General features: G+C 38.3%; 1 protein-coding gene and 2 long non-coding RNA genes across 4 annotated transcripts; 2 read left to right on the top strand and 1 right to left on the bottom strand.

The window, feature by feature from the left end:
* The first annotated feature begins 1,333 nt into the window (after window positions 1–1,333).
* Window positions 1,334–3,400, top strand: LOC133719915 (protein NRT1/ PTR FAMILY 5.5-like). Its single transcript, XM_062146104.1, has 2 exons — window positions 1,334–2,306; window positions 2,438–3,400. The coding sequence occupies exons 1-2, from the start codon at window positions 1,783–1,785 to the stop codon at window positions 2,853–2,855; spliced, it is 942 nt and encodes a 313-aa protein (XP_062002088.1). The 5' UTR covers window positions 1,334–1,782; the 3' UTR covers window positions 2,856–3,400.
* Window positions 3,401–3,618: 218 nt separating this feature from the next.
* Window positions 3,619–13,166, bottom strand: LOC133723700 (uncharacterized). Of its 2 annotated transcripts, none has more exons than XR_009853200.1 (7): window positions 12,844–13,166; window positions 12,604–12,741; window positions 5,301–5,406; window positions 4,973–5,153; window positions 4,321–4,422; window positions 4,052–4,135; window positions 3,619–3,937 (listed from the first exon to the last, which is right to left on the bottom strand). It is a non-coding gene; the product is annotated as an uncharacterized LOC133723700 (long non-coding RNA). The 2 variants fall into 2 exon arrangements; XR_009853201.1 differs by having other exon boundaries at window positions 4,973–5,086; window positions 12,844–13,164.
* On the top strand, window positions 10,967–12,376 carry LOC133722506 (uncharacterized). Its single transcript, XR_009852808.1, has 2 exons — window positions 10,967–11,016; window positions 11,107–12,376. It is a non-coding gene; the product is annotated as an uncharacterized LOC133722506 (long non-coding RNA).
* Window positions 13,167–14,215: the final 1,049 nt, after the last annotated feature.

The raw sequence follows: 14,215 nt of genomic DNA, 5'->3' as shown, positions 1-14,215 counted from the left end.
ATAGACAATTATAATTTTTTAATTCTTTCCCTAAAATTAAAAAAAAGTTAATAGGTTTTGAATTTCAAAACAGAATAACAATTACTCATAATAATAAGAGTAAGTAAAAATTACTCACAGACATCAGTGTGAGTAAACAATTCTCACCGAAGTCAGTGTGAATTTAAACGAATTTGAATTAACAAGTACACAAATATCGATGAAAACTCTAACTGCCACTGTTTTCTGTATGTAATAAATCTGCATTTCTCTCTCTCTCTCTCTCTCGTCCCATTTCCCAGTATATGTTATGTTATGAGTTCTATCTTCAAACAGTCTACACATATCCAAGTGGAGTGCATGTATCTCTCCTTTCCCATAGCCTATCTTCCCCTTCCCAGTCTCAGTCTCATCTTCTTCCCAGCCTCACGCGCATAGAGAAAAATATGATGATGCAGCTCTCTTCCACCCCTGCCCGGATAGATCAGGAAGAAGCAGAGCCCAAACATTGAAGGCAGATCGTGTTGCTGGATCAGAAAGGATATTGCGTTGGTGCTCCGATCGAGGTGGTTAATGATATCGTCGGAGGGTGCAGATGTTTCGGGTTGATTCTCCTATCTGATTTCTGATACCATCGATCAATATTTTGTTTCAGATCCCACCTGTGTTAGGCTGGACTTGGTCCGATCTGTTGGACGACTGGGATGGATCGTTTCGGGTTGGCGGCGTTTTGAAGTCGAATAGCGGCTGCATCTCTCTTTTGTTTCTGTTTATGTTTTTGTGCTTTGTTTTTCGTTTCCTTATTGTTGTCAACAAGTCCTTAGTACTCCGATAAGGTTATATTCTTTAGGGTGGAGGATTTGGTCTGAGGTAAGTCTTGCTGCGATTTGTTGGCAATGATTTAAGCCCAGATATGCTTTTACTGAGGAGAGGAATTAGTTTTCATGGAGTTCTTGTATCATTTTTTTAATAAAAATTGAGAATTAATGCTATATAAAGATTTATAATTAGAAGTGAATACTATTTTATTATTTTTGAAGGAATACTATTATTTCCAAAATTTAATAAATCCATCAGATTGTATTGATTCACACGGATTGCACTCCCTTCATTTCACACTGATTTGATGGATATATAGAAAATGAAATCTGAGTGGGTCCCATAGAAAACTCTCGCACAGACTTTTTTATCTGTGTGCAAAGGCCAATGGCCACCCCCCTCAAATGGGACAGAAATCTAATCTGTGAGTGTAGCGTGGCCAATGAGCATCACACACAGATTTCAGTGGGTAATAAGACTAATACATACGGATTAAAATCAGTATGTAATAGCCTTTTTGCTAGTAGTGCACCAAGTTTCTTTGTTATTCTTTTCCTGGATTGCTTTCTTAAATTGGAGTCCTGGCGTGGGCGGATAAAATACTCTATTATGTCTTGTGGATGCTCGTAACATACTTAACTAGTGTGTGGAAGCTCAACTTCACACGCGCAGCAGAAGTTGTCAATTTGTTCTATGGAGCAGTGGCCATAATGCCAGTGGGCATGCAATTAATAGTTGATGCTTATATAGGCAACTACTGGATGACCTTGCTCTCCAGCCTCGCTTACACCGCCGTATGTTTCTCCTGATCCAATGTGTACATGAGGGCATCTAGTCTTTTCATTCCTATTTTGAACACAGTTACTGCACTATAGTACACTGCAAAAATTCGGTGCAGTTCTTATTCTAGTGCAGTAAAAAAGCCGATTGAAAGAAAAAAAATTGCATAATTTGGAATTCGTTTCATATTTAATACATCAAGAAATGCAGGGTTTAGGTCTTTTGACAGTGTCATCACCACCGGTACTTTCTGGAGCAACAGACAGTTGCAGCGCAAGCCAGACCCAATGCCTTAGCCAAGTACAAAAAATTCTGTTTTATGTGTCGTTACCTCTAATAGCTTTAGGAATGGCTGGTCAGATAACATCGGTAGAGGCATTCGCCGATCAGAACTCAAAACCAAGTTGGAAGATGATGGGTATTAATGGCTTGGTCATTTCGTTCATTGTGTCGGCCCTTACTTCAGTATGTGTAGTATTGGCACTTGGTCATATCAAGCCTTGGTGGATATTGTTTGGGATCGCAGCCATTTGTACCCTGGGAGCAACACTCACTTTCTTGAGTGGTTCAGCTTCGTACAAATATCCGAAATCCCAAGAAAGCGCTATCACCACTTTGCTAAGAGTCTTTGTGGCCTCTTTCTCCAAACTATCCAAAACTCATCCAGGGTGTGATAGTTTGTATATCTCACACAGTTTCTATCAGATACCTTATACTAATCGCCTCAGGTTATTTTGACTCTCTCTCTCTCTCTCTCTCTCTCTCTCTCTCTCATGTAGGAGGACGAGTAATTGAGCATTTTCTTAATTACAATTGACCAGTTTAGAAATTGAGTGTTCTACTTGTCTTTGAAATTCAGATGCCTCGACAAGGCTGCAATCATATTACCCGCGTCACCTTCTATTGAGCAACAACAAAAAAGGCGGTGGAGACTCTGCACGGTGACAGAAGTGGAAGAAACAAAAAAGATATGGATGAACTTTATCCTAATCGGTGTTGTATCCTCTATTGGAAATACTTACTTCGTTGAACAAGCAAACAACTTGAATAAACGGTACGGCCTGAAGATTGAAGGTCATAGTCGTGGTCCTTTTCCTCTTCTTGTCCTTCTTGTGTTGCAGGAGTATGCAAGGGCGTTGTTATCTCACCTTCCTTGGGAAGAACCTTGTAGGCTTTCTAGACCCTTCAAACACAAGGAGGTACGCTCCCCTACTTGCACTGTCGATGACAATGGCAAGTTTATGTTGCATTGTAGCTGCATCGGTGGAGCGTCTTAGGTTATCTGTGGTTAAGAGCCACGGTTTGCTTGATGAACCGAACGAAGGAATTCCCATGAACAGAGCTTGGTTGATTCCGCAGTTTATTCTCCTTGGACTCCTTAATGGGTCTAAAGAGACAGCCTTCCGTTTCTTGCTCCTTGGTGAGGTACCTCAACCCGGTAATCGGTACAGGGCTTTGGCTCATGGTGTTTTTGGAGTGGGGATCGGACTATAAGCAGTGTGTTGTCTGTTTATTTAGTGGGTAAAATGAAACTTAGTTGGTTCCAAGAAACCCTAAACAGGAGTCGTTTGGACAATTACTACTGGACCTTGGCTGCTTTGACTGCAGCTAATCTGCTGTTCTATGTTTCATTGAGCTTTCCATGTTGGTCTTCTAATCATGAACCGGACAGTGTACATCGTCCCAACGACATCCACACTGATTGTGAAGTAGAAGCAGAGATGGATATCGCTCCTTAGACAACAAAATCTCGATTTCTGTCTATTGTATATTTCAAAAGACGCCTTCAAGTCTTGTCGATAACATTCCATGTACAGTATTATATTCAGACCTCCCCAGCAAGTGGTAGAAGCAACTCACCATTTATAGGCTATAGCCATAAACAACTACTGCTGATAGGCATTGCTACATACAGAGCTCTCCAAATAATGCATTGCAAGAACTGAATCTAAGTGGAAACCTAAATGACACGGTCTAGTTTTCAACATAAACAACTAATTAAGCAGATAACAAGTCAATGCAAATCAAAATAAGATGAAATCTTGGCTATAGAGCTCTTCAAATTACAAACCCTTAAGAAATCGTAAGTGCCCCTTAAGCACTCTTGCTATGTCAGGTCCCTGGAAATTTAGGGGAAAGAGCCCTAATTGATGGCAAACAGTTTTCTCAATCACGTACACGATACTAATAATAGATTATATACAAAATAAAAATAAAAATAAAACCGAGTGACAGAAGTACAAATAAAAGTTTGTTCTAATGTATTACAAAAATTTACGAGCTTCCAAGATGAAAGTTTGTTTTTAATCACCAAAGTATTTCAATCCCCTGAATTTCATTACGAATCAATCGTAGAAAGCTGTTACAAAGAGATAGATAGGCAGTAGATTAATTAACCAATAATTAATAACTGGCACTATTGTATCCAAAGAAATGATTTAAAACCATGCAGCAGATAAGGGAACTTAAGTACCTGGACTCTGTTTGCACTCTGCGCCAGTTGATAAAATTCCCCAAGAAACCCACTTACAGATCGAAATAATAATAGATGCTCCTGCTGCAGATAACATGCATAGTATTATTTGCTAAGGAAAAGACACAGCAGCGGCTAGCTAGAGAAGAGCACACAGCCGTGTAAAGCTGGTTAAATCTAATAATTAAAGGAGACCGTAGAGAAAAAGAGGCAAGATAGAGTAAAATATATGCATTCAAAATTCTGTCAAGTAGCTTTATAAATCTTACCACACTTCAAGAAACTTTAAGAAACTAGGAATTGCTTCGGTGTACGTAGATTGGCCTTGTGTATAGCTAGCTTCAACATCCCTAACACTATGTCTCATTAAACTGATAAGAAAGAAGTTTGGTTAATGCTGGAGAGGAGATATAAGGATATCCAAATGAGTCATAAACAAGTTTTACTCTGTTTAGTACGTGATCGATGCTTTAGATATAAAAAGTTGTAGCTCTTAAATCAACTGACTGCAGCAATCACAATCTAGTTCGCATTTGGGTAAACTTTGAATGATTTTTGAACAAGAGAACTTGAGAGAAGAAAACAGAATAAGCCTACTGTTGTTAGCATGCCAGTTCGTTATCCTATCTGAAATAAGACACAAACTGTGAGATTGAACCTTTGAACTTCAGGTAAGTACATCTTTCAATCTTCATGGTTATTTACTTTGTATTTGCCATTGATTTTTTTCTCATTTAGCTATGTCATTTGGCTTTGACTGAGGGGTTTTGGTTCATGTCCCCTACTTGTTTGTTCTTATATATTTTTATTTTCTTCTGATAAATATTTCTTCGAGGTTTATTGGCAACAAAATAAACAATATGAAATTTCATCCTCATATTCATTTAGGGGAAAGAAAAAAAAAGAACTAGAAAGACTTACCCTGGATTTGTGGAATATGACAAATCTTAGGCTACTTTGTGCCGCTCTCCTCAGTGCATCTTTCTTGTATAAGGAGACAATTACCAATGCGTATCTCATTTAATTTGGTGAGGCCTTGCATAGGTTCAATGGAAGGTAAATACTTCAGATTCTTGCATACTTTTGATGGATAACTTCCCAACTGGTAATTTTGATGACACTTCAACATCTTAATAATTGCACTCCACTTTTGAAGTAATTAAAAGTAAAGTGCAAGTGAAAATGAACAACCAAAATCAGTCCCTAGAACTAAATTCTCAATATTTCCAAGAAAATCTCTCCTTTTTACCTCTGAAACTCGGTAAACCCAATTGAAAGTTTTGAGCTCATCAGAATTCCTGAGCCAACTGTCACAACTGAATGTGTCCTAGCTAGCCAGAACTACCACCATGCACCTGAAATAAATGACTTGCCTCAGTTACATAAAGTTTGCCAATCATACCAATCACAATGTGAGTGATCTTATAGTAATGTGGAGAAAACTAATGCTTTTAAATCAGCTAATAATGTTGAAAAGCATAAACTGCATCAATTGACACGTTGTGTGTGTTTTCCTGGTCAGTCAGTTCTTAATATCCATTGCAGAATAGAAACATTTCAATGTGGTGTTGATTCTATTGAAACTGTTAAGAGGGGGCCAAGATGAAGTTCATTCTTATACTGAATTGTAACTTGAATCAAAATTCACAATCGTCTCAAGAATTTGCTGGAAAATCCAAACTCATCACTGCTCTGTACTCTGTTAAATTGCAGGGAACATCGATATTGAAAGATATTTAAAATATTATGAAGACACTGCAATCCGCAAATACGCCTGAAAGGATCTTGCTATAGGTTTTAGTATTTATTTAGATTCAAGTTGTTAGTACAACATGTGTTGTTGGCATTCCATTAACCACAAAAGTATTCATAAGCCATGTGATGATCTTAATTATATATTTCTATGTGCTCTGCTTTCTAAACATGAGATGGTGACTTTTGCTGTCCATGCAGGTTGTGCGCAGTGGTCTTCTTCTTCACTCTCATGCGTGGGTATCTTCTCTTCATGGTGATCATTCTGTCAAAGCATGGAGGATTAATTAAGCACCATGTGGTGGCATTGCTTTTCAGACATGAACATGGGAGCTAATCTTTCTATACTCACAACCTTGCTGTTAAAGAACAAAGGAGGGAGCCTTTGCATCTGGCTTCGATATCGTCTTGCTGCCATATGAGAAAGAAAGAAGACCATGGCAGCTTGGTTCTCCACCTTCTTCTGACAAGAACCTTGCTGTCATGGAAGAATGGAGGAAACCACAAATCAGCTTTCAATCTCTCCTTGCTGTCCAAGATGGAAGTAGGAAGCAAGTGCCTATTCACCTCGTGATCTTCTGGTGATTTGTTAGTATTAACATATTGGCAAGGAGAGGCAATATCCCATTGAGATGGATCCGGGTGAGGAAGAAAATCTTGGAGAGGTAATTAATATCCCCTTGAGATGGATCCGGGTGAGGAAGAAAATCTTGGAGAGGTAATTAATATCCCCTTGAGATGGATCCGAGTGAAGAAGAAAGGTGAAAGCAACCATATCTTCTCCTTGCTGTCCACTCAGTGTAATCATGAAGACCTTGCTGTCTAAAATGATAGTGGGAAGCAAGCAACTGGTGATCATTCATACATGAACTTAAAGACCAAGTATGATAGTTTGTTTAATTGCAAGTATGGATATCTTGCTGTCGAAGACAGGTGGCCTTGTTCATCTTCATGGAAACCTTGCTGTCAAAGATCAAAGTGGGAGACAATTGCAGCAGGGTTCCCCATTTTAGTTGGTTATCTTGCCGAAACACAAGGCCCTACTCCAACCAAGCTTCTAGCAACTTTGACAGAATGGAATTCCTTCTTCCTCCTATATATACATGGGTATTCTGTTTGTTCTAGGCATTGAAATCGTGTTGAGTTTCAATCCCTTGATTGTAAAAGAGTCAGACTCTTTGTTGCTCTGTTTTGTTCCATGTTGAAAACAGTTTGTGAGTCTGTCCAGTAAGGATTGCAGCAGTCATTGCAATCCCACAGTTAAATGTGTAGTCTGTCCAGTAAGGATTGCAGCAGTCAGTGCAATCCCAGATTGTAAGTTAGTCAGTTCAGGAGGGATTGCCGCGGTCAGTGCAATACCTGAGTTGTAACTTTGTAATCTGTTTTGATTAGTGAATCATTGGGTTCTCAAGAGTTAGAGCCCCGCAGTGTTTTTGATCTCAATTGAGGTTTTCACTGCGTGACCAAGTTGTGTTGTGTTGTGGAATTTTCTGTTCTCTGCCCAGTATCCAAAACACGTTCATCCTTGTATTTACAATTGGCATCAGAGCGGGTTCTAAAGAGTTTTAGTTGATCCGTGATCAAGGATGGAACATCAACGTGACAGAGCCTCCAGCTCCATTAACTGTCCACCATTATTTGATGGAGAAGATTACTCACAATGGAAGATTATGATGAGGGCATTTCTCTACTCTCAAGATGAAAATATGTGGAATATAGTAGAAATTGGTTGGGAACATCCAACCATGGCAGAAGACTCCAACAAAGAAGAAGTGGGTTCTGCAAGAATTCCTAAGCCTAGAAAGGAATGGACAAAGGAGGAGGTTCGTGACAGAAATTGTGATTTCAAGGCACGAAATTCATTATTCACAGCTCTATCCAAGAAGGAGAGAATGAGAATCAGCCACTGTGACACTGCCAAACAAGCATGGGATCTTCTCCAAGTCACCTATGAAGGTAATAAAAAGGTTAGAGGGCAGAAACTTCAACGACTAGTTTTGGAATTTGAGAATATGTCAATGACTGAAGATGAATCAATCGACGACTTTCATGCTCGGCTTCTCAATGTAACAAGTCAATGTCGGAGCTTGGATGATCCATTTGAGGAGCACCGAATTGTCAAGAAGTTTCTTAGGTCTCTTCCTTCAAAATTCCAGGCCAAACAGATTGCCATTGAGGAGGCTCAGGATCTAGATACCTACACTCTTGACGAACTGGTGGGAAATCTCAAAACTTTTGAGATGAGACTCAAACCGGATAAAAAGGTAAAAGATGTTGCTTTTTCTTCCATTAATGATAAAGATGATATTGTTGATGATTCTATGGATTTAACTTTGTTGACAAAAGAGTTTAAAAAATTTCTGAATGATAAAAACTCATTTGGAAACACCTCAAGAAATTTTTCTGACACAAAGAGAGGTCAAGAATTTGAGAATCGTTTTGATAAAAATTCAAAGTTTGCCAAATTTGCTCAAAAGAAAAGTTTTCCTGACAAACCTAAATGGTATGAATGTGGTGGAATTGGACATATTGCTGCTAACTGTGGTAACAGGAGATATAATTCACGTGGCGACAAAGCTTTAAAATCCACATGGAGTGATAGTGATGAAGGATCTCAATCGGATTCTGAAGAGGTAAATCTTGCTCTTACTTCTTCCCTTAATATTGATTTATCCGATGAGTCTGATATTGAAGTTGAAGCTTTTGATGAGGAGACGAATGAAAAGTGTAAGCAATTGTACAATGCTTCAAAAATTGTTCTTAAGAAAAATTTCAAACTTAAGGAAGAAATTGAGTCATTAAGAAAAGAAAAAAATGAATCTGAGCTAAATTTTGATTCTTGCTTGAAAGAATGGGAAGAAGAGCGTACTGACCTTGTTGATAAGATTAAAGTTTTGCAGGGTGAGGTCAAGTCTCAAGATTGGGACAAGGAACATGATGATCTTATTAACAAGATCAAAATCTTGCAGGTTGAAGTTAAGGCTCAGTCTACTCTAAATATTTCACTAACATTTGAAAATGAAAAATTGCAGGATGAGCTATCTAAAGTCAAGGAAAGCTTCAACAAATTCTCTATAGGGTCGGAAAAGGTCTCTAGGATGATTGGCTTTGGTAAAGCTCATTCTAACAAAGAAGGATTAGGGTATGAAGGTGAGTCATGCAAGCCCTTGACCTTTGTAAAAAGTCTGGATTGTGAAAATTCTTTGGGTCAGTCACAAACTTTAAATGACAATGATTCTGATTCTAAGTTGCCCAGAAGATCAAAACCAAATTTAGACTTCCAAACCCATCAGAGAGTTGCTCAGGTAAGTTCTAACAAGCACACATGCGTGCATCAGCCTAGATATGTTCACAACTCCAAAAGGTTCATTCCCACTTGTCATCAATGTGGTAAAATAGGGCACATTCGTCCTAGATGTAATTTGCTCCGCAGGGAATCTCAAAAATGCAGGAAACAGAAGGAACTCAGCTCTACAGCTTCTTTACAAGCTGAGTTGAAAGAACATCTGAAGTTGATAAACAGGATTGCAGTGCGTATTGCAATCCCCAAAGAGCAGAATTTGAAGCAGAAGCAAATTTGGATTAAAAAAGGTTCTAATAATTGTCTTTCTGCTCATATGGATAAACTTGATAACATGTTTGAACTTGCTTCTGTTCCTATTAAACACAAAGTGGCTGATTCGGTTACTAAGTCCTTAGACACAACTCGATTTGAATCTCTTAGAAGCGACATTGGTGGGTGCTCTAAGTATTGATACTCTCACTTCACTTGATCCATTCTGCATGCATTCATATTGTATGATCTCATTGTAGTATAAGTGCATTGCTCTTTTTATTTCTGTATTTTTTATTTTTCTGGTTTTTGGAGAATCAGGATTGCATGTGTAGTTTGTATCCCGAAGTGTCTGACAGATTCATTTGAACTTAGATTGACAAGGTTTCTACTCCCTTCCTTAAATATGAGTGTGATGAGATGATTAGCATGTTTTGAACTTGTTCTTGCATCACTATGTAATCTCGAGCATGATCAACATATTCTCTATCACTTTGTATGATCACATGCACACATACTCCTTGTGGTGGTAAGTAATATTCTTGGTTGACTTGTTCTTAGTCCACACATATGAAGTTGTTAAAATGTTATTATTGCTCCTAGTTAAAAAGGTACAATATATTTGGAGCATGGCCAGGCTATTCCCAAAGTAAACAGACCTTGGTCGTGACGAACGATATAAGGATTGGGAAGAAAAGAGAATGGTTTGGTCACCCCGGTGGTATGTAAAACTATTGACTCGAGTTGATGTGTCCTTTGGGATGTCCTTGTTACATCTAGTACCCTAAAGTCATCTGACTTGGGAGCTGCTGGCATAAAACTCATTACATGAGTCTTAGTTTTCTTGTGAAAAACTATATGTTGTGTGAAAAGGCAAAAGAAAAAAAAAAAAAAAATTTAAATTGTGCCCACACGGAGATATAAGGGGGAATATCTATGTTGTTCATTTATTCTCTTCGTGTGTGTGTTCTAATTTCAAGGATTCTAAGAATGTTACACACTCCATCTTGAGTTATGTTTACTTACACAACAAAGGTATAGAATACTCGATCATCTTCTAGATTACCTTGTGGTTGTCAAAAATGGTTTACTCATGTGACCTTATCTTGTTGCATTCATGTTTATGGATTTGTGGTCGTACTCTTGTCTGAAAAGCTATGCAAATTGAATCTGTTTTTAACTCTTGGATACAAACCCACTCATTGTGTGTTTGCATTTCATTCGTGCATCCTTCATAACATGATCCCATTTAGGGGGAGTATTGATATTTGGACTATCTTCCTCTGATTGTTTCTTCTTGGGTTGGTGTCTCTTGAGCAACATCTACAGGTAATTCTTCTTCTACATTGCTTCCGCTACATAGTTGCCTTTGTCATTCCTTGACAAAAAGGGGGAGAAGATATTGTTGGCATTTTGTTTTTTCTGTTAAGGATTATTTTGCTACTACATGGCTTATTGAGTTGTGGCTTCATCATATTATTTATTTCTCACAAAGTTTGTGTGATAAATGTTTCAGGGAATGAAGGCTTCTTTCTTCTTAAGAATTCTCAAGTATTTGTTGAGGGGGAGTTAGCCATCCATATAGTAATTTTGTTAAGGAATGCCAAAGGGGGAGATTGTTAGTACAACATGTGTTGTTGGCATTCCATTAACCACAAAAGTATTCATAAGCCATGTGATGATCTTAATTATATATTTCTATGTGCTCTGCTTTCTAAACATGAGATGGTGACTTTTGCTGTCCATGCAGGTTGTGCGCAGTGGTCTTCTTCTTCACTCTCATGCGTGGGTATCTTCTCTTCATGGTGATCATTCTGTCAAAGCATGGAGGATTAATTAAGCACCATGTGGTGGCATTGCTTTTCAGACATGAACATGGGAGCTAATCTTTCTATACTCACAACCTTGCTGTTAAAGAACAAAGGAGGGAGCCTTTGCATCTGGCTTCGATATCGTCTTGCTGCCATATGAGAAAGAAAGAAGACCATGGCAGCTTGGTTCTCCACCTTCTTCTGACAAGAACCTTGCTGTCATGGAAGAATGGAGGAAACCACAAATCAGCTTTCAATCTCTCCTTGCTGTCCAAGATGGAAGTAGGAAGCAAGTGCCTATTCACCTCGTGATCTTCTGGTGATTTGTTAGTATTAACATATTGGCAAGGAGAGGCAATATCCCATTGAGATGGATCCGGGTGAGGAAGAAAATCTTGGAGAGGTAATTAATATCCCCTTGAGATGGATCCGGGTGAGGAAGAAAATCTTGGAGAGGTAATTAATATCCCCTTGAGATGGATCCGAGTGAAGAAGAAAGGTGAAAGCAACCATATCTTCTCCTTGCTGTCCACTCAGTGTAATCATGAAGACCTTGCTGTCTAAAATGATAGTGGGAAGCAAGCAACTGGTGATCATTCATACATGAACTTAAAGACCAAGTATGATAGTTTGTTTAATTGCAAGTATGGATATCTTGCTGTCGAAGACAGGTGGCCTTGTTCATCTTCATGGAAACCTTGCTGTCAAAGATCAAAGTGGGAGACAATTGCAGCAGGGTTCCCCATTTTAGTTGGTTATCTTGCCGAAACACAAGGCCCTACTCCAACCAAGCTTCTAGCAACTTTGACAGAATGGAATTCCTTCTTCCTCCTATATATACATGGGTATTCTGTTTGTTCTAGGCATTGAAATCGTGTTGAGTTTCAATCCCTTGATTGTAAAAGAGTCAGACTCTTTGTTGCTCTGTTTTGTTCCATGTTGAAAACAGTTTGTGAGTCTGTCCAGTAAGGATTGCAGCAGTCATTGCAATCCCACAGTTAAATGTGTAGTCTGTCCAGTAAGGATTGCAGCAGTCAGTGCAATCCCAGATTGTAAGTTAGTCAGTTCAGGAGGGATTGCCGCGGTCAGTGCAATACCTGAGTTGTAACTTTGTAATCTGTTTTGATTAGTGAATCATTGGGTTCTCAAGAGTTAGAGCCCCGCAGTGTTTTTGATCTCAATTGAGGTTTTCACTGCGTGACCAAGTTGTGTTGTGTTGTGGAATTTTCTGTTCTCTGCCCAGTATCCAAAACACGTTCATCCTTGTATTTACAAAGTAAAAACAGAGAGAAATGTATGTTCTTTAGCAATTGGCCAACAATCAACTGACAACAAGCAACCTTTTATTTTTTTTCATTTTCATAGCTCCATCAGAATCAGTTCTATAAAGCTGTAAAGAGACAATATACAATAGTCCACTAATTTGAAAAGCATACCTTGAACTTCATGAAATTACGGAATTGCTTGTACTTATGACTTGAATACAATTCAATAATCTTCTGCAGGGACAAGCCTTCCTCCATGTGTGTCAATGAACAAATCAATGCCTCATATGATAAGTAATGTACAGGGATCTGCATAAGCTTCTAAAAATGAAGATGGAAGATTTGTGACAGGGATGTCTTAAGACTGAGAAGAAACTTACAGAGAGCTGTAAAAGCTCTTTCGAAACTCACCTCTGAATTTTATTTGATCTGAGAATGGTTATGCCTGCACTGACTGCTTATGGTTGCATGGCAGCCGTAATCTCAACTACAACAGAGCAGCTGGCAAGATACAAAATCGCTAAAATTCTTGAAAATCTTATTATTTAAGTAATCACAAATGGAAGAGGATTTCAGACTTCAAATTGTTGGCTAGCAATAGCCATGTTGGAAATTTAGCACCCATGAACCCCTTAATCTCCAAAAATTCCAAACTAGAATGTGGTCGGAGACCTTCAAGTACGTCATCGTCATTGTCAATATTGTTGCTTGGCCTAGTAAGCTTCCACCCAAGGATTAACTCGTTGAGATGTTTCTTCTCAACTAAATTTGCTTTCTTTGCTTCTTCTCTATCTCCTATATTTTCCAATCCATAAATAGACAAGGAGTCATGCAATTGGTTTAATCCACCCAATTCCTCAATTCTAGGACCGGTCTCCGTACCTGCCACTTTGAGAAAAGGTAATGACCGGAGTTTAGTAAAGCATTCCAATATCCCAGCTGGAATTTTCATATATTTACCCAAATAAATATGTCGCAAGTTGATCAAATTTTCAATCTCCCTTGGTAACTCTTCAAGTCGTTAAGGTATTTTTAGTGCCTGTAGATTATAGAGTTGACCAATGGACTTCGGAAATGCTTTGATTCTTGTTTTTAAAACATTCAGATACCTCAAGTGTTTCAACTTCCCAATTGAAATTGGCAACTCCTGAATGTCTGCCTGGTATAACTTTAAAACCCGCAAAGCTTTAAAGCCACTTAATGTTTTCCCCAAGACTTCACTATTCGAAAAAAGAGAGCGCAAGTCCTTTGAGTTTGATACATGTATAGCAAGATCATGTGCAAGATCGTGCATCTTGCAGCTGGTAATATAACCACCATTATTCTTTCTTACGTCTTGAAAAAAGGAGTTTTGTAATAGAATATTAAAATATTCATTACCTATCTCCTCCATTTCTACGTTAGATTTTTCAGAATAGGATGGAGCCATCCTTGAGCCATCCAGAATTGGATTAAGTCATCCTTCTCAATATCAAAATCTTTGATGAACATTGAGCAATATGCAAAACATTGTTTCAAGGACAGTGGTTTCAACTCATCGAAACTCAACTTCAAAATCGACAAGATTTTCTTTTCCCCTTCTGGTAAATCTCATATATCACTTTTTACAATTGATCGCCATCCATCACTTGTTTAGTTGTTTTAGAGTGCATCATATTTCCCAAAACCTATGATTAATTTGTCATGGGTTAGATTTCTATCAAATAATAGTATTTATACATTTTGCTATCTTGTATAAGAATTATTTGGAAATTCATACAAATAAACTACTTTAACGAATTTT

This window comes from Rosa rugosa, chromosome 7 (assembly GCF_958449725.1).
Source record: "Rosa rugosa chromosome 7, drRosRugo1.1, whole genome shotgun sequence".
In the NCBI taxonomy this organism is placed as follows: Eukaryota; Viridiplantae; Streptophyta; class Magnoliopsida; order Rosales; family Rosaceae; genus Rosa; species Rosa rugosa.
Note: the sequence above shows the minus strand (reverse complement) of the source record. Positions and strands in the feature narration are given on the sequence as shown.

What these genes read in the sequence shown, in the direction of transcription:
- LOC133719915 (XM_062146104.1), top strand. Translation starts at nt 1,783, where the DNA reads ATGCAGGGTTTAGGTCTTTTGACAGTGTCATCACCACCGGTACTTTCT. An exon ending in CCTTATACTAATCGCCTCAG is followed by an intron (nt 2,307 to 2,437) that starts GTTATTTTGACT and finishes TTTGAAATTCAG; the next exon opens with ATGCCTCGACAAGGCTGCAA.